The 19,381-nt window shown below is 59.0% G+C and overlaps 1 protein-coding gene across 1 annotated transcript; it reads right to left on the reverse strand.

Moving 5' to 3' along the window:
* Position 1: 1 nt before the first annotated feature.
* NIBAN2 (niban apoptosis regulator 2) lies at positions 2–18,829 on the reverse strand. The gene is made up of 14 exons (XM_031601566.2): positions 18,634–18,829; positions 10,064–10,194; positions 7,790–7,918; positions 7,394–7,499; positions 6,968–7,135; positions 4,848–4,963; positions 4,667–4,771; positions 3,847–4,009; positions 3,410–3,597; positions 3,073–3,228; positions 2,830–2,946; positions 2,341–2,448; positions 2,138–2,249; positions 2–1,810 (listed from the first exon to the last, which is right to left on the reverse strand). Exons 1-14 carry the CDS (start codon positions 18,686–18,688, stop codon positions 771–773), a joined length of 2,694 nt encoding a protein of 897 aa, XP_031457426.2. The 5' UTR covers positions 18,689–18,829; the 3' UTR covers positions 2–770.
* Between the last annotated feature and the right edge of the window lie 552 nt (positions 18,830–19,381).

Consider the following 19,381-nt stretch of genomic DNA (forward strand, 5'->3'; position numbering starts at 1 on the left):
GTTTTAAATAAAGCTTTTTTTCTCTTTTATTAATTATTATAAGCATATATATATTTTAAAACATTTGTATAACATTCTTAATAAAATATCTTGGAAGAGACAGGTCTGAAGTTCCCAAAGCAAGGCACTTCGGGGGGGCCTCCCTCAGTGGTTTGGGCTGGGCACCCCCTGCAGCAGCAGAAACAGCGGCACCAAACCTACAGCGGGGTCGAGGTGAGCCGTGGAGGGGCTGCAGGTGTGCACACACATGTACGTGCAGACACCCCAGCCCCAACCATCTCTCCAGTGCTTTTAGTGCATCCCTACCCAGAGCCTGTGTCAGACCCTCAGACTTATGCTGAAGCCCCAGGGTTGTGCCCCATCACTGCTGGTGTGATGGCAGGGGGTGCTGCCAGCAAGGTGGGGTGCACCCCCCAGGACCAAACGCCATGCAGTGCTGCGCACCCCAACCCTCATGGACACGTTTTCCACCTCCTCTCAACGGTAGGAGAGGATGCCCAGGAGCACCCCACGGCTGTGGGCATGGGGATGGCAGTGGGAGCATTCTGCAGCCCCAGGTGGGTAAAGCATCTCTCCAGTAGAAAAGAAGGAAATAAGGCAGAAGAAGGACAGAGCAGAGTGCAGCGGGTGCCCTATGCCGAGCCAGGGCACCCCCAGCCTCACCTAGCAGGACCACGCGGGGCTCCTCCCAGTCAGGTGTTCCCCATCCCCTCCCTTGTCCCAGTCCCCATCCCCGGCATTACCAGGGGCAGTCTGCAACAGGAATGGGGCTAGAACTCAGTCTGCATCCCCTCAATACTCTCCGTCGTGCCTGCAGGCTCTGGGGGGCTGCACGCCACTGGGAGGGCCACCTCCTCACCCGTCTCCTTGTCACTGCGCTGGCAGGCGGTCCCAGCAGGAGGCAGTGGGACCTCGGCTCTGGGTGCAGGGGATGCTGGTGTGGCATGATGCACCTCATCTCCTGGTGGGATTTCAGCTCTGGGTGCAGGTGATGCTGGCACACCATGGTGCACCTTATCGCTGGGTGGGACATCAGCTCTGGGTGCAGGCGATGCAGATGTGGCACAAGGCACCTTATCTCCAGATGGGATCTCAGCTCCAGATGTGACCTCAGCTCCAGATACAGGTGATGCAGGCGCAGCACGGTGCAGCCCATCCTGTGACAGGACCTCGGCTCCAGTTGTGGGTGATGCAGGCATGGCATGCTGCACCTCATCCCTTGCTGTGCTCTCAGCTTCAGGTGCAGGTGGTGCTGCTGGTGCACGGCGCACCCCATCCTCTGACATGACCTTGGCTCCAGATGTGGGTACTGCCGGTGCGGCACGCCGCACTCCATTCCCATCACTGGCCGGACCCTTTGTAGGGACATCACCTGGTGCAGCCCCCGCTGCCACCACCACCTCCTTGGTGGCACCGCTGTCCTGCGTGCTGTGGGTACCGTTCGTCAGCCGCTCCTCTGTCAGCACCTCAATGCTCTCCTTGACCAGCGCCTCCCGGATCTCCGCCACCCCATCCGGGGAGCCTGGCAGCACCCTGGGCTCTGGCGGCTCCGGCGAGCTGGGGGACATCAGCATCTCGGCACCCATCTCATAGGGCAGGGCCCCCTCGTCGTCCTGGATCACTGACACCACCTGCTTGGCCCTGCGGCGCTTGTCAGCAGCCGGCTCAGCCTCAGGCTGCCCGCCGTGCTCCTCGCCCCAGTCGATGGGGGTGCCCTCGCCCAGCAGGTGCAGGTTGGGATCGCTGTTGTGCATCACCATGCTGTCACGGTACAGGTTGTGCTTCCGCTGCACGGCTGCCTCCTTCACAGCTGGTGGCACCGAGAGAGATATCAGATAGGGTGGAACCTGCACCCTGCACCTGGTGTGGGGTCACCCTTCCTCCTACAGACCTCAGCACTCTGCATGGGGCCACCCTTCCTCATACAGCACCACCCTGCACGGGGTCATCCATGGACCTCAGCTCCTTGCATGGGGTCACTCCTTCCTTCTACAAGCCCCAGCATTCTGTGGATCTTCCTACTGTGGATCCCAGCACCCAGTTGGACCTCCTAGATGCTTCCCATGCTGCTAAGCCCTTGCATACATGAGGGGTCTCACCATCCAGCACCCACTCCAGAGATCCTGGAGCCCCCTACCTTGCATGATGTCCTTCATCACAGACTGCAGCACGACCTCCTCGTATGTGTTCTCCACCAGGATGAAGCTGGCAAAGTCCTCGAAGATGAGCTCCTGGAACTTGGCTAACTCCTGCCAGAGGGGAGGGATCAGGGTGGGATGCAGGAGCTCCCCAACCCCAGGGATGCTGAACCTCCACAGAGAGGTCCTCCCATGAGCTTACCCCCTTGCAGGTGGGTGCCAGCTTCTTCAGCAGGAAGGGGATGGTGATCTGCAGCAGGGCCTCCCTGAAGAACTTCTTCCGCACCGTGCTGCTGTCGTAATCATATTTCTGTGGGGCAGGTGAGAGTGGCCATGGGTGGGCGCCCACGAGGGCTGCATGGTGGCACAGGCACAGATTTGGGTTCCCAATCCATTTTCATGGGGCTGAATGGGTTCCCCTGTCCCTCGCATCCTCGGTAACCACTTTCTGCAGAAGGGTTTGGGCCACTCCAAACCCCGATGGCTTTCCCATGGACCCATGCATGCCTTCACATGGGTCTGAGTCCTCCACCTCCTCCCCCACACAATTGCCCCAGAGCTCAGCAGAAGGCATGGAAGTCTCAACAGCAAGAAGCACTTGCCAAAACTCTTTTGGAATATACCATGAGGGTCCTTGCTGTCCTCCTCACCTCAGAAGCCCCCAGGGCATAGGAGCAGCCCCAGCCCTTACCTTGAGCACCCTCTCGAGGATGCGCTGGATGGACTTGCAGAGCTCATCCTTGCCCTGAAGCTTCCCCAGCTCCTGGTGGAGCAGCGTCTCAAAGGTGTACAAAGCATCATCCATTTGCTGTGACAGAAGTCAAGAGGTCAGTGGCAGTGGGGGACCAAAAGGGCTGGGTTGGATCTGTCCCCACACTCCAGCACCTCTGCCTTGGGGAGATATGGGGATGAAGGCAGGGAATGCATTTCCTACCTGTCGCATGTGGATCTGGGCCCTCTGCTTGAAGACAGACGTGCTGGAGACGTCGAAGCGCTGCTGGAGGCCCTCCAGCTTCAGCTGCTCCATCTTCTCGTAGCATGACTGCATCTTCACCGGGTGGAAGGCCAGGTGGGACAGCTTCTCCATGTACTGGGGACAGAGCTGAGCTCAGCAGGGCTGGGACGTGCCACCCCACAGCCCACACCTCTATAAGGGCTCTGTCCTCAGGTGTCTTCCCAGCTCGTGGTTCCCCAGTTCTGTCCCTACTGGGTATGGCAATGGAACTGGCCATGTCACCTCCAGCCTCCACCCTGCCCGGCTCACAGCTCACCTCCACCAGCTTCTCCAGGCCGCCCTCATTGACGATGTTCATGTTCATGTCCGTCACCTCCTTGAAGAAGACCTCCCGCACCTCGGCGAAGCCCTGGCTCGTCGGGGTCATCAGTGCCTCCAGGATGGAGGAGATGTAGGGCTGGACGTGGTTACGGACACAGATCTCCGCTTTGGGGAGGACGAAGGCTGGGCGGAGAGCAGCGGGGAGCATGGCAAGGCTGCTCTGCCCTTCCAGCTCCGCCTAACCCCAGCCTGGGAGAGAGGATGCTCCTTTCCTCAAATCCCTCCAGAAGTCTCTCAGACCCATGGGGCAACAGAAGGGGTTCTTGAAGGTGGCCCTCAGCCTGCATTGAACCCATTCCTGTCCCATTGCCTTGCTTTGGGCTCACTGCCCAACTTGTCCCCCATCTGTGCCCTCTCCCCATAGGGCTCTACCTCGGATCTTGCTGGCCAGGTGCTCCTTGGAGGTGATGATTTGGTCCATGTCAGTCCGGATGCTGCTCTCCATCTGGGGCCGCTCCAGTTCACACTTGGCCACCATGGCATCATATTGTGCCTTAGTCTGCTCGTAGACCATCCTATAGACGGCATCCGAGATCTGGGAGGGGACAAGAGGGTGACAGGAGGCCCCTGATGGTCACAAGCCTGTAGGATGTCCACAAACTTAGGAAATGGGCAGGACCCATGAGCTCCATTAAACTGCTGGAGCCCACACTGCAGCTTGATGCTGTGATTTTGGGACCAGCAGGAGGCAGAGCAGTCCCACCCCTTCCTCCCTCCCTCCCTCCCTCTCCCAGTTTTGCAGCACTAACTCTGGGCTGTGCCATGGAGACTGCAGCCACTGGAAAAAAAAAACAAAAAAACAAAAAAAAAAACAAGATTTGAGCATTTTTAGGCTGCACATTATGAGCTTGGTGGCAACTATGAAGGCTGCCAACAGGCAGTACTGAAGAGTGCTCTGTCTTTCTGGCAAGGGCTGCGGCTGGATTTAGCCTACACTACCCTAAATATGGCTCACTAAATATAGCTGGATGGGCTGTGCTCATGGGCCGGGCTTCCTCCACTTGGCTTCCCCCATTCTCAGAAGCAGAATGCTGGGCAGAGCTGGCTGCAGCAGGGACAACAAGGTCCTGGGCAGAGTGACACCAACAAGAAGCCATGGAGCAACCCAGCCTGTGAAATAGGACATGCCCCAAAGTGGGAGCAGCCCAAGCAGGGGGGTCAGCACTGATGTCCCCATTTCCACCACCCGCACCTGGATCCAGGTCCGCTGGCGCTCCTGGGTTTTGCCCTTCAGCCGCGGTCCAATGGCGTTCCGCAGCTCCGGCAGCAGCTCCTCCATCACCAGATTGCTCAGGACCTGCAAAAGGAGGAGGAGATGGGGGGTCCTGCCCAACCCTACCCCTGCCCCACAAAGCCCCTGGGCCAGCTCTCACCTGGGTCTGGTTGCCGCACAGCATGTCCCAGGTGCCGTACTGCTCCTTGGACTGGCGGTACATGCGGACGGCGTCAGTGAAGGCTGGGGCCTCTACTTTGGAGTCCTCTGAGATCCCTGATGGGGAATGGATGAGTGAGCATGAGGATAGGGTGGCTGGTAATGGCACAACCCCATTCTGCATGTCACAGGGGCTCCCTGTGCCTGCAGGGCCATTGCATAGTGCCTGGGGATAGAGGGGACCCTGTCCCTAATGCTGTCCCATACACAGGAGGGGTTGGGGAGCTCCCATAGACAGACCCCCCTGAACGGGACACAGGGCAGGAAAGCGTCCAGGAGGAAAAGGGGAGGGCAGAAGAGCAGTCAAGAGAAAACAGCTCAAAAGGACCCAGGGCTTCAGTGAGCACTGAATGGTGCATGGTGAGCCCAGCAGTTTGATGAGCCTCAATGGCACAGGAGGACTGGGGGACTCAGTGTGCCCCAGTGCTGCATGGGAACCTGTGTGTGTTCAGCAAGCCCTGAAGCACAGCGGGGGCACAGCAAGATGGGGGGGGGGCTCAGGATGCCCCAGTGATGCACGGGGAACTGCTGACTCAGCAATTCCAGATGCCACAGTCAGAGGAGTCATTGGTGTGCCCCAATAGTCTATGAGGACCAGGGGCTCAGCAAGTCCCAGTGGAGCACAATGGCCCTGCAAAGCCCCAGTGGCACAGCTGGAGCAGGGGCTGAGCAGGACTGGGTGAGCTCTGCAAAGCCCCACTGGTGCATGGAGTCAGTCCTAAGGACTCTGCAAGCCCCCACGGTGCAGGGGGCTCTGGGCTGCCTGGGAGGGGCTGGAGGAAGGGGGGCCCTGAGGACACAGCACAGCCTGGGAGGAAGAGGAAAGTGGGGATGAGTCACGAGGAGGCACAGCGTGCTCCAGCCGGTTCTGCTGCCCCCGGGATGTCAGCACTGTGATTCACCACAGCACGGGGCCACGGCACAAGGGGGGGCATGAATGTTACTCTCAGCCCCTCCCCAGGGGTCTGGCTGCTGCTGCACAGCTCTCTTGGCAACGTTCCCCTGGTGACAGTGCCATATAGCGAGGTGTCAGGCACCAGGGAATGATGCTGTGCCCAATGCAGCATGGGCAGAGGTCCCATAGGTGCATGGGGCAGGGGGAGACCCAGCTGGACACGCTGTGTGAGGGGTCCCATAGCTCATCCCCAGTCCTTAGGGAACAGCTGGTGTTTCAAAACCAGGGACTTGTAAAGAGAGGTGAAAATTCCCACACTATTTACAGCTGGAGGCAGACACAGGGCCTCTAATTTGGAAAAAAAAAAAAAGAAAAAAAAAAAGTTGCTCAACAGCAACAAAAGATCTTTCATTGGATTTGAAACAGTATCTGAAACACTGCAAGAACAGCAGCGGGCAGAAATCTGGAGCTGGGAAGGGAAGGAACGTCTCACAAAGAAAAACAGCCTGCACAAATGGAGAAATCCACCCGAGCAGATCTGTTCCTGGGGCTGTGCCCATCTTTGCGCCACTGCAGAGGAGGAGGAGAGGACCCAGCACAGATTATTGCCCAACTCCATTGCCCTGCCTCCTAAAAATGGGGCTGCGGGCAGCACCCAGGAAGGAATGGCACACAGCAGAGCAGGCAGCGTTGCTCTTTGCTTTGCAGCAGGCTGCAGGGCCAGCACCTCCTCCCTGGGATGCTGTCTCACCCCAGGAGTGCCTGGGTATGCTTAGCAGGAAAATCATGTTCTCCTGACACAGTATCGGGGCCGTGGGAGGCCGGTCCTGTCCACACGCAGCCCAAGCCCCAAAAAGGGTGGGAGGAGGAGGGAGAGAGAGCAGGATGGCTGCTGCCTGCAGTTTGGATGACTTTAATTACTGAATATTTTCTGCCTTGGGGTGGTAAATAGTCATTAGGGCTCCCCACGCCGGCGTCCAGCTGGCTGCAGGCAGGCACTGCCACCACACTGCTCAGGGGCACGGGATGGAGAACCCCATGCCCACCCTCACTGCTGGCCCATTCCCACCTCTTCATCCCCATATCTTCTCCTGTAGGTCAACAAAGACCTCTGTGGGGCTCCCAGAACTCCACAATGCTCTCCCCACTGAGTGCCCCCCGCTCACCGTTGTTGCAGTGCCGCACGCAGTCCTGGAACACCGCTCCCCACTTCTCCTGCTCTTTGCCAGTCATCAGGCAGAAGTAATAGTGCCGGGCGTAGGGGTGCCAGAGGATGAGGGGGAAATCCGTGGGGCACTTCAGGATGGGGGTGTTCCCCGATTTGGGGGTGATGCCTGCGGGGGGAAGGATGCGCTGAAGGGCAGAGGAATAGGAACAAGGGATGCTGCAGGGGTGGGGGGATCCGTCTGCTGGTCCCCATCTGCATCCCAGGGGCTTATGAGGAGCAGAGCATCCCAGTGGAGGCTCTACCTGGGGGAATATGGGGTTGTAACCCCACACCACAAAACCACCCCTTCCCACCTATCCCCATGGGACGCTGGGCAGCATGGGGATGAGGGGAGACCCCCAGAATCCCCTCCCCCCACACTCACCAGGCAGGCTGGCGTTCACCAGCTCCAGGTACTGCTCCACTGAGGTGAGCACCTTGTAGCCAGCACTGTTGATCAGCACACGGGGTGGCAGCTCTCTCTCATAAGCCTGAGCAGAAAGAGCTGGTCAGGGCAGGGTGGTGATGTGGGACATAGGTATGGCATGGGAAGAATCCAAGATGGGTGAAAGGGTCTTTTCCTTGTCCAACAGGATAGATGGGCAAGGAAAGCTCAAAGGGAAGCTTGGAAACACCAAGGGACACCAGGAAGCATCATCGATGGTCACAGGGTGTCCATCCTTGCACGGAAGTCAACCCCCAGGGAGGATGGGGAACAGAGGGAGGACATGGGCAGGATCACCCACAGGTGACAGCCCCATGCAAGGAGGCTCAGACTCACCAGTTTGTTCTCATACAGCACCAGCCCATAGTTGTGTGGGACCACGCAGAAGCGGTTCCTCCACTTCTTGTTCTCTTCGATATACTGGAAGAGGTTGCCCGAGTAGATGACGTGGTCCTCCAGTGGGACCTGCAGGGAGGAGATGTGCTGTGACATGGGAAGGGGCAATGGGGAGCACCCACACCCACTGTCCCTCAAATGCAGGTGCCTAAATAGTGCCTCTGGGTGATGCTCTGCGGGGGTCCCACCCTCACAGCCCTAACAGAGCTCCAGGGGATGCTCACACAGCAGTCACCATAGAGGTGGCCATCCTCTGTAGCACAACTCCAAATGGTGCTGCAATGCCCCAGGCTGCCTGGATGGAGCAGGATGAGGCCATCCCACTTCTCGGTGCCAAGCAGCCTCTGCAGCCCCCACACGCTGCGCTGACACCAGCCATAGGCCAGCCAAGAATGTGACCCAGGAATTTTTATGACCCCAGGAATATAAACAAGAGCTGAGAGCACTCCTGACAGTGTGAGCAGCCAGTGACTGGCTCTCCATCCTCCACCCACCGTGGCGGCCATTGCAGGCACCACACTGTGCTCCCAGCACGACCCTGACGATGGACATTTCTCCCCTCATTTCCTTCCCCAAACACTGAAATCCTTCACCAAGCAGCACCCACTTTGGATCTGGGGAGGACCGGGAGGATGCTGATTCAGCAAGCAGACTGACAGCCCTACAGCACAGCCCCACTGTCCATCCAAAGCATTTCCCAAAGGAATAAAGGGACACCTAGATGGGGAGAAGCAGCGGGGTATTGAATTAAGGGTGACAGCCCTAAGAGAGAGAGATGGGGACAGCAAAAGTCCAGCAGAGCCAAGGTGAGACCAGCTCCCATCAGCGTCGCTCAAGGGCAGCCCAAACAACAGGGCTCAGCCCATTGCAAGGACCTGACTTGCACTCCTGAGCCTGCCTCACCCAGCAAACATCTGGGACATGCAGGAATGTGGCAAATTGCAAGGAGGGGCAGGGAGGCGGCCGGTAAGCGTGGAGGAGGATGCTCGGGGATGGACTCCTGGGGTGGATGAGAGCTTTGCAGCAGCCCTGCTCTGCCCCAAGGGCTGTCCCTGCATTGCTCCCACGTGCAGGTGTGCCTGCACCAGGTGCTGTTCCCATAGCTTGTCACCAAACCAGATGCCAACATGCACACCTCTCTGCAGAGGGGACTTCTTGCTGGAAGAACATCCTACTTGGTCCTATTTTGTTCTGTTTAGTTGTACTTTGGTCCTGTTTGGTCCTATTAGGTTCTTCTTGGTCCCACTTGATCCTGTTTAGTCCTACTGGGTCGGACTTGGTCCTGTTTGGTCCTATTAGGTTCTGTTTAGTACTATTTGGTCTTACTTGTGGCCCAGTGCTGCATCGTGCCCCTGATCTCATACTGTTGCCACTTCTCAGACATTCCTGGGCTTGCTTCAGGAGGCACCACCCGGTGAAGGCATCAGCCAAGCAATGATGACCCGATTATTTCCTCCCTGCGGACACTGGGCTCCCTGTTCCTGCTCAGGAACTCGTCCCTCCACACCTTTATTTTGCTTGACACACCCGGGCAGGCAGGGACATTGCAACACAGGACACACCAGGAGTGTCACCGCTCCAGTCCTCGTGCAAGCTGTCCCTCTCCCTTTGAATTGGACCCAGTGATCCCTGTGGGTCCCTTCCTCCTGCTCGGGATATTCTGTGGTTCTGTGACTTTGCAAACAGCCATGGCTGTTTGCCCATCCTGCACACCCTGCCCTCCCGTGCCCAGTGCTCCATCCCAAAGGCTGCAATGATGCCAGCTTCCTAAGAGGGGCTTTGGGAATGTTTTCTGGCTACTTTATGTCACTTAAAGTAGGGTGATGGAAGCATTTCAGACTGAGAGCTGCTCAGGAACAATTTCATCCCCTTCCTAGTGCTAGAGCATGGCTTGCACCCAGCAGCAGAGCAAAGGCAGTCCAGAACAACCCAGCCATGGCCTACAGCTGCAGCCTCACCCAGAGATTTATAGGGCATGAGCAGTTCCCAGGAGCTCCATATCAGGAAGGAGTGCCTGCAGCCAGACCCACATCCACACCGAGCTGCTGGGTGTGCTCCTTGCACTGAGCAGAGCAGAAAACCTTCAGGGGACCCCCATGGGCTGCAGACCCCCTCCATCACCTTCTCCTCGGGGCTGCTCTCCCAGCCCAATAGTGCCTCCATTCCTATGGGGCAGCCCAGTGCAGAGGGAGGACGATGAATCTGAGCTCTTACCTTGCGGTGCAGCAGCTGTGCCTGCGGCCCCCCATTGCCTTCAATCTCATAGCGGACGCTGTTGAAGAGTGCTACCCCATACTGTTCCTTGTAGCAGCGGGAGAACTCCCCCAACACCTTCCCAGTCTTCTCTGCAAAGAGAGAGCAGAATTAGGATGCACCCCATGCTCCCTGAAGTCCCAACCTACGGCACTGGGTGCGCCCTGGGGATGTGTCCCCAGTGCCATGTCACTGTGGGGCCTCCAGCACCTCTGTGCCCCCCGGGGAGCAGCCCCACAGGCTGAGCTCTGGCATCCCACAGCACAAATTTGGCTACATTTGCATTTTCACACCCAGCCAACACCTCCATGCTGCCCTCGTGCCCAGACGAGCAGGATTCAGCATGGGACCACCTCTGAGCCTGCTGCCCTCTGCCCTCCCCATCCAGCCCAGGCTTAGCAAAGTCTTATTGTTATTATTATTATTTTTTGGCCTTTCACGTTTGTGCCGTGGATTCCTCTCCCAGGCAGGAAATTCCTGACATTAAGGCCATTCCGGCACCGCGGCGCTTCCTGTGCATTGTGCAGCCCTGCACCCATCCCACTGCAGCCCCACAGGAAGGACTGTGCCTTCCCCCACCGCTCCAAGAGGCTGCAGATGGGGGCAGCCCCCCAGCCCCATGCTCAGGACCCGCAAAGCCCCATAAGGAATGTCACGTGGAAGGGCTGGAGATGCCAGGTGTGCAGCAAGGGGAAAGACAACCCAAACGGTGCCCCCCATCCCACAAAGCATAGACACCCACCGTGGTGCTTAGAAAGCTCCTGCACCCCCTGAAGCCTGCCCGCCCCTACACCCCCCATCCTGCCTGACTTCAGCACGATGGAATCTGGAGGTGCCGGAGGGACTCCCACGGCCTGAGTCACCAGGTGCTGGCACAGCACCCAAAAGTCAGCACTGTGCCACCCGCGCCGCTTGGCACCAGCGTGGCACGCTGCTGCACGAGCACCCTGCACCACGAGCACCCCATGGGTGCCCGGCCCCATGCAGCACCCTGCCCTAAGTGCACCCTGCCAGACCCCATCTGAGCCACCTCCGCAACACAGCCCGTTGCAAAGCACCAAGCACTTTGGGGAGAGATTGCCAGCAAAAAAATGGCTTTCCCAGAGTTCCCTTGAGCGCACGGGGCCTCCAGTTTGAATTCTGCTCAACTTTGCCCTGGATGTGTCACGGGGGAAGAGCTGAGGCTGCCAGCAACGAGCTGCTCCGTCTCCCCGGCACTTTGGAAGGACGCATCAAGGATGCACCATGCACCACCTCCGACAGCAAGGAGTTGGTTTGAGGCATGGAGAGAAATTCCTCACTCAACTTTTGGCCTTTTCTCCTGGCACCAGCCCGGTGTGCAGCCATACTGTGCCCATGTTCATGAGGCAGTTCTGCAGTGCACGGCTGCAGAACGGCATTATTTTGGCTGCAGCTCCGGGCGGCGATGTTGACAGCTGAGATTTAGAGGGACGTTTTGAGGTTTCATTTCCTTTCAGTTCATGGGAAAAAAAGCGTCCCTGCTCCCCCGGCTGTCCAGACGGCTTAGTCACTCATTCTTCTCCGATTAACAGCGGGGCCAATTAAGAGGTCTTAAGCAAATGGGAAAGCAAAAGTCAATTACTTGCAGATAGTGAAACAAAAGGCTCTCAGTGAAGCCGCCAACAGCGCTGCATCATCCCCAGATGGGGTGCACTGGGGGGGCCCAGAGGGTGCTGAAGTCTATGGCACGCAGCCCCTGCCCCAACTGGGGTCCTTCGGCCCTTCAGCAGAGGGTCCAGCACTGCTTTGCCCCTGGGTCTCCTCCTAAGGGCTGAGCTCAATGGGATTTGTTGGCAGGCGTGAAAGCACTCAGTGATGCACAGCTGTGAGACAGAAGGTGCCATGAGGCCAGGCACGATGCTGGGTGCCCCATGGGAGTACATGCATGGAGCTCAGCTCTACCCTTTCTGCATTCTGCCAGGGCTCGTCTCGGTGAAACCAGCCCTGCCAACCACTTGGACTGGTCATGATGGGACCGGTGCCAGCCTGGGGCAGGGGCACAACACTCAAGGCAGCCCCACAACGCTGGCACTCCCACAGGTGTGTGCAGCTCCTTCCTTGCTCACAGGAGGGCCACGGTTTGGCCACAGTGCAGTGTGCACTGCATCCCAGAGCTCAACGCATGGACTGACCCCAAGAGAGCTGCCTGCTGCCATCACCAGCACAACTCCACCATACTCTCCCTTCCAGCACTTCATATTTCTCCTTTGAGTTTTGTGTCTTTCTGTGCAGCAACACCTGCAGCACGCAGCACCCTGTGCAGCACCGTAGGCACTCTCCCTCCTCACCCCAAGCAAAAGGATGGAAGGGAAAGGGCTGAGTGCTGTGCCAGCCCCATGCTCGAGGCACCAGTGCGTGGCCAGAGCTCGTGTGCCTCATTCCCTTGGAAATCATGTGAAAATGAGAGTGACACCATAAATAGCCGTGGCTGCAGAGTCAGCGGGGCCAGCAGTGGGGAGGTCAGATCTGACTGCAGCAACAGCAGGATGGCAGCAGAGACAGAGTGAGGACAGGGCCACCAGGCAGGTCCTTGCCCCACAGCCAGCTGGGCACAGCCAGTGTTCCCTCTGCCAGGCACGGGGCATGCAATGGGGTTCCTCCAGGTTTGCTCAGCTCCCACCCCTGGGAGCAATAGGGAAGGAGCAGTGTGCTGTGCCTGAGCCCCAAAGATTTGTAGGGTCCCCCAGCAGTCCCAAATGAAGCGGACAGAGGGACGCAGCCATTGCCCCCACACATATGGGCTGACACATCCGAGCAGGAACGCTGCCCCAACCTCTCCCTCAGCCCACATCCCGTTTCGTAAGCCCATAGCCCTGCACCCCGTGCCAGATGCATCCTCCAAGGATCACACCCTCCCCCCAGTCCCACTACTGAACCACATCGGGGGTTGCCCTGGAAATCCCAACCCCCTTCACCCCCCCGTGGCTTTTCTTTGCACAAGGAAGAAAGCGGAGCAGGGGGCACCCAAGCAAAGCCTCATTGAAGGGCAGGAATTTTCCTCCCGGCGCAGGGTAAAAAAAGAAATAATAATTAAAAAATAAAGGATAAAAAGGCTCATTGAGTCAGCCCTGGGCTGGCGGAGCCCGCAGTGCCTGAGTCAGCAGCAGGCTTAGGAAAGCCCCAGTACTGTGCCACCGCCTGCATGTCCCTGCACTGTCCCCATGTTGGTCAATGACCAGCAAGTGGGGAGGGGGATGCATCCCCACCCATCCACTGTGCTCCTCTGGGAGGAGAAGAATGGGTGGAAGCTGCTTTCCTCCTGATAAAGTCAACCCAGCAGCAGGGCTCCCTTGCTGGGCACCGGTTCCCTGGCAGCCCCCAGCTGTCCCCACTGTGTCCCCACTGCACCCTCACACTGCCCTGTCTGCATGTCACTGCTCTGAGCCCTCCAAGGGACAGCAGGCACTCCTGCCCAGGTCCCCTATCCCTGTGCCAGCAGTCCTCCATCACTGCCTGGTCCAAGCCCACCTAACATGCGTGCATGCCCCGAATCCCAGTGCTACGTGGGCATCCTCAGTAAGGATGCACAGCATGATAGGGATGAGGGGCACAACCAGAGATGGGGTGCCCAGCACAGCACAGATGGTGTGTTGGATTTTAACCCAGCAGCACCCTGTGAGCCCTGAGCAACTGCTGCTGTTGCTGAGCTTGAGGATGGGCAGACTGTGGACACTGAGCCCCACTGCTGTGTCACTGCACTGCCCTGATGGAGCTGGGCATGGGGCAGCATGGGCTGGTGGCTAAAATGAGCTCTGAAGAGATGGGCCAGGTGTGCCAGCAGCAACACAAGGGCACCTCACTGCCCTGCTGCAATAATCCAGCACTGGGATTCAGGCTAATCCCCAACCTGCAGGTCAGAGCTTTGAGAATTCCAATCTCAATCTCCATCCAGAAAACACAAACTGATGCTCATAAGCCTGACAAAGCCCCAGCCCAGCACCACCTGCCCAGCTCCATCCTTGTGCCCACATCCCTGAACCCCCAGCCAGCCTGAACCCCCCCCCGCCCCCCCAAGTCGCCCCTCTCTGCCCCACAGCATTATCAGGATTTAGATTAAGTTTATCCGGAGCTGCTGGAGAACAAACAGAGGGTGGAGGCAGCTGGCAGGGCCTGCCCCAGCTCTTTGTTCATTCTATCAATGGGCTGCACCCAGCAGCACTAGTCTGATAACCCTGGGAGGATGGCATCACCGGCCCTCAAACCATCCAGGGAGTTTGGGGTTAAATCATATCTTCAAGGAAGAAAAAAAAAAAAAAAAAAAAGAAGAAGAAGAAGAAGAAAAAAAAAAGAAGAAAGGACAAAAATGAAAGAGAGACTAATCAGCCCAGGTGGTAGAAGTGGGACAACACTGCTATTGTGTCCCCAGCAGTGACCTCAGCCCTATGACCTCAGCCTGGACTCAATGCTCTGAAGAGCGAGAGGGACGGGGCAGGGAAACCAGGCAGAAACCAGCAGGGCTCAGCAGGGAGCTGGTTTGGGCTCTGCCAACAGATGAGAGTCAGCGGTCACCCAACAGCCACCCCAACAGGTTACAGTGCATGGGGACACGGGAATGCATCCCTTCAGCCCTCTGTCCCCACGGTGTGTCCCCATGGGGCTGAGCCCCCACCCAGTGCCGCTCCCAGCGGGTGCTTTCCCAGCCCAAAGCAAATAAACCTGTGCATTGCAGAGCGGGAGGAGCTCACGAAATCCACGGGGGAGAGAGCAAAACAGCAAGCAAAGCACGGCCCTGTGGCCTGGGAACTGCTGGGGTGGGTGGCTGCCTGCCTCCTGCTGCTGCACCAGGGACTGCGTGCGCTGGAGCTGCATGGAAGGAATGTGCATCTGAATATCAAACAGCATTCGGGGCCTCTGCAGGGCTGGGGAAGCATCACTGAGTCCAACCCCAGCTCTGCACAGCACAGCCAAACCCCAACCCTACAGCTGAGAGTGATTGTCCCATTGCTCCCTGAGCTCCCGCAGCTCCAGGCTGCGCCCACTACCCTCAGCTGAGTCACAGCTGTGCCACCCTGCGGTCACCCACGCGGTGTCTGGTGCCACTTGGGAGCCATGTGTCAGCTCCGTGGGGACAAGTGGGTCCCGGAGTCTGCGGGGCTCTTGTGCCTCTCATGGAGACAGCAGGAAGAGGATGGTTCCAGGGGTTACACGAGCAGGTGACCCCCCTTGCCCACCCACCCTCCCTCCCAGCCCCAAGGAGAAGAGCTAGAGCTGGCACGCTCCCAGTGCCAGCGGGAAACCCAATCCAGCACCGGGGGAGGAGACCAAACAAAGACTTTTATGTACGTCAAAGGAAAAGGGAAAAAAAAAGAGGTATTTGAACAAAACAGCCCTGAGCTTGTTCTCGGCTCTGCCCCTGCTGCTGGAGGGTTTCCTGTTCCCTGATGGGGACACCCCACGCTGGGACTGGAGCACCCACATAGCTGAGCACCCATGGGAGATCCCAGCTATGGGGCACAGGGATGGGCACCACCTTCTGCCACCGTGCACTGAGTGCTGCTGCCCTTTCCCTTTACAAAGGGGGAAAAGGTGGAGCTTTGCTCCTTCCTCCCACTCCGTCCTTGAGCAGCTCTGCAGGAAATACGCTCGCTGTTAGCAGCCATGCTCTGGCCTTTCCTCCCGTTGGCTTTTCCCACGGGGCAGCACGGGGACATCCAGGTGTGGGGAGAGCCGGGCAGATACGACACAGTGAGGTTCCCCCCACAATGGGATCCTACAGCTGGGGTCTGGCCAGGTCCTGGGATGCTGTAGGGAATGGGAATGGGAGGGGGTCCCTTTGCAGAGCCGTGGCTGGGACCTCTGCAGGCATGTGGGGTCAGGAGGAAGGCAGAGGCTTGGGAAATGCCAGCCCTTGGCTGTGCTTCACTTGCTTGGGCAATACAACAGGAGCCAGGGGTGGCTGACTGCAGTGCTCAGAGGCTGATCTGAACACCCGAGGGGAGCTCTCAGCTGTGATCCGGGCTCAGATCCTCCTGTTTCAGGGCAGCAGGGCTCCCAGCACCTGCCTGCACGGGAGGGGACCCACCGGGCTCCCCTGTGCCCTGACATGTTGGCTCCAAGCACATCCCATGCTCCAACACGATGGCTGCAAGTAAGCCCCAGCGTGCCAGAACCAGCCGATCCCCACCGGTGCACAGCCCTGGCATGCCAAGGGAGTTATTTATTGAGTGATGAAAGGAGACACGCACTTTGGGATGAGAAACCTCCCGACCTCCCTGGATCTATGGGGAGCTCAGCACCCAACCTGCAGAGCTGATGCATCCTGGGGCTGTGATTGCTGCTGGCTGCTCAGCCCCAGCACCCTGGCATAGTGCTGGCTGGAGATGTTCCTTTACCATTGCAAAGGACCAAGTGTTGTGCTTAAGCAAGCCAAGGCCGGAGCACCCAACTGCTCCCTGCCAGCCCACAAAGCTGCCGAGGCACCAAGGTCCTCTTGCAGAAGCCCATCAGATCTCTGTGCTGGGGACACAGAGCCCTGTGGTCACCCTGTGACATCCCTTCCTGCTGGCATGCTGCTCCCCCACCCTCCTGTCCCCAGTGCCACAGTGCCCGTGCTGGGCACACTGGGCACACTGGAACAAAGAGAGTGGATTGATGCCTGCTCCAGCCCGTGAGCAGAGTGGGTGCATGTCCCCACCCACAGAGTGGAGGAAGAGGAGGAGGAAGGCAGCCAGAGGATGCTGACAAACAAGTGTGGGTGACTCAGGCTGGGATGATGGGGAGCAGTAGGAAGTCCTTCCCATCACCACAGTCCCCCATCGTTGTGGTCCCAAAGAGGAACACTGGAGCTGCCAAAAACTCATCCCACTGTAACCACAGCCCTGCTGCCACCGCTGCTCCCTGCACAGCTGCACCCAAAGCAGAAGGACCCCCAGAGCCTTCCATGCTCCCAGCAGCAGGGATGGATCTGGTCCCAGCTCTCACAACCCTCCCCACTTCTTGCTGCACGCCTACCCTGCACCATTCCCAGTGCAACAGGGCTGCAGCAGGGCTCACACCCCACTGCCCCCTCCCAGCTCTGGGTGCCGGCACAGCAAGCAGCAAACAAACCGTGCCAGCAGGAAAGCCCTGCGTTTCCCCCACCAATTGCTTTGCATGCCTGACAGCAAGTCGTGCCTTGCCTGCCTGCCTGCCTGCCTGCCTGCCCGCCGCCCCTCCCAGCCCGCAGCCCTTCCACCCAGGGCCCAGCCCAGCCCAAAGGTGCACGGTGCAGACAGCAGGCAGGCTCCAGCCCTCCTACGGGGGTCTCAGTGCATCTGTCTGCCCACCCCCGAACCTCAGAGCCGTAGTGCACAGACCCACAGCAGATCACCTGCAGCCCTCAGACCTCCAAGCACGGGTTGAATCCCACAGTGCAACACCCCCAGTGCTGCTACTTGCCTTGCAGACACCCCATGTGTGGCCCTGCAGGGAGGTTCCCAGTGGGATCCCCTGGCTGTGCTCTTTGGGATTGAGAGAGGGACACGGTTTGGTGCCATGGGACACGCTATAGGGTACGGTGCACTGGGAAGCCCTAAGCCCACAGTCCCAAAGCCGTGCAATGCACACACAGCTCATTGCAGGCTCAGCTTCAAAGCTTGCAAACCTGCTGGCGTCCTGCTGCTCTACATACCACGTAAGCATTCCTGCGAGCCGGCTACAAGGCCTGGCAGGCGGGGTGGGCTCTGCTCCCCACTTCGGGGCCATCATACAGTGAAGTGTGGGGAGAGAAAGGGAGAGCCTGACACTGCATGGGGGGACCCTGCAGTCACACTGCTGCGTGGGGTGCTCTGTGGGGGGAGAGGTTTGGGAGCAAAGGGGCTGGAGGTTGAGCTGTGGTGATGGAAGTGAGCCCTGGATGGAGCGTGGCAAGGGCAGTGCTGGGGGATGGGAGGGTGACCCTGTTTTGGGGGGTCACGCACAGCCCTGAAGGCAGCCCCAGACAAAACCACGCTTGTCGGGGCTCCGGCATCGTCCATCAGCAACTGCACAGCTGTAGGGTCTCTCAAAGACCCCATTGTCACCCTCCTGCTCCCGGCTGCCCCAAAGCCCCTGAGGAACCCCCTGACCACAACAGGGAGCAGAAAGTTCCTCTGGAGGCCTCCCCACAGCGCCGGTAGGAAGCAGAAAGTTTCTTTCGGGATCCCAACCATCAGCAAAACCCCTTTTACAACCGCGCTGCCAGCATCTCGTCCTCCCCACCGAGCGGGGCCAACACAAACACGGCGCACAACTGCGCCTTTCAGCCGGGAGGAGGGAGAGCCCCCAACCCGCACACCCACCCCAAAGGGCCGGGAAGGGGCAGAACGCGGGGACAGCACGGATAGGAAGGGGGGGGGGGTGAAATAGAGGCAGGGAAAAATAGTAGATAAATAAATCAGAGGAAGAATAAGTGATACGAAATGAGCAGAAATGAAAAGTTTAAAAGTCGGAGAAAAGTTTTGGGGAGGGGGTGGGGAGGGCTGGGGGTGGCAACACGCGGGGTACCCCCCCCCCTCCTCCCCTAACCCCTGCCTCGAGTTTCGGGCTCTCACCTGCGATGTGCTGCCGGCGGCTCTCGTCCAGGTGAGAGGAGAGCACATCGCCCATGGCGCCGGGCCGGGGGGGTGGGGTGGGGTGGGGTGGGGGGGTTCAATGGGGAAAAGCGCGGCGTTCAGGAGGAGCGCAGCCCCATGGTGCGGTCCCCGTTCTGACGGCCGAGGCGCTGCGGAGCCGCCCCCGAACACTCCCTCTGCTCTGCTCTGCTCCGCTCCGCGCCCGGCCGCGCCCGCTGCCCCCAACATCCCCCCCCCTCCCCCCCCATCACTCCGCCTTCGTGTGCGATGGGATGGGATGGGCTGGAGGAGGGTTAAGGAAGGTTGAGAAGGGAGGATCGGGGAGGGAGAAGTGGGGGTGGGAGGGGGCACCACTTCGGTTTTAATCCCCAAATAGCACCTCTGTGCCCCCCGCCCCCCTCCTCCCGTCCGCTCCTCCTTCCTCTCCCCAGCGCTGCCGGCTCTTTGCCAGCTCCTGCGGCTCCTGGCGCCAGGCAAACCAGCTCTGTTGGCAGCGGCCTCCGCTCTGACATTGCTTCAGAGGGCGATTGCAACACGCGCTCTACCTGCGCGCCCACACCCAGCTCGGCGTGGAAGTGCTCTCGGTGCGAAGTGTGTGTGTGTGTGTGTGGGGGGGGGGGGGTGCAGAGCTTGGGGAGAGCCTCCATGCCTCCGTGCAGAGCATGCATGGCTCCAAAACGCTTTGCAACCGCGGGTGCACGACCGGGAAGGTGCCAGCAGCACCCAG

The sequence above is a fragment of the Phasianus colchicus genome, chromosome 19 (genome assembly GCF_987193195.1).
Source record: "Phasianus colchicus chromosome 19, bPhaCol1.hap1.1, whole genome shotgun sequence".
NCBI classification, from domain to species: Eukaryota; Metazoa; Chordata; class Aves; order Galliformes; family Phasianidae; genus Phasianus; species Phasianus colchicus.

Excerpts from the sequence above, each read along its gene's own strand:
- NIBAN2 (XM_031601566.2), bottom strand. The coding sequence starts at position 18,688 with ATGGGCGATGTGCTCTCCTCTCACCTGGACGAGAGCCGCCGGCAGCAC. Across the intron at positions 7,136-7,393 it reads GGTGAACGCCAGCCTGCCTG|GCATCACCCCCAAATCGGGG; the intron begins GTGAGTGTGGGG and ends TTCCCCCCGCAG. Across the intron at positions 4,772-4,847 it reads TGTGCGGCAACCAGACCCAG|GTCCTGAGCAATCTGGTGAT; the intron begins GTGAGAGCTGGC and ends CTCCTTTTGCAG.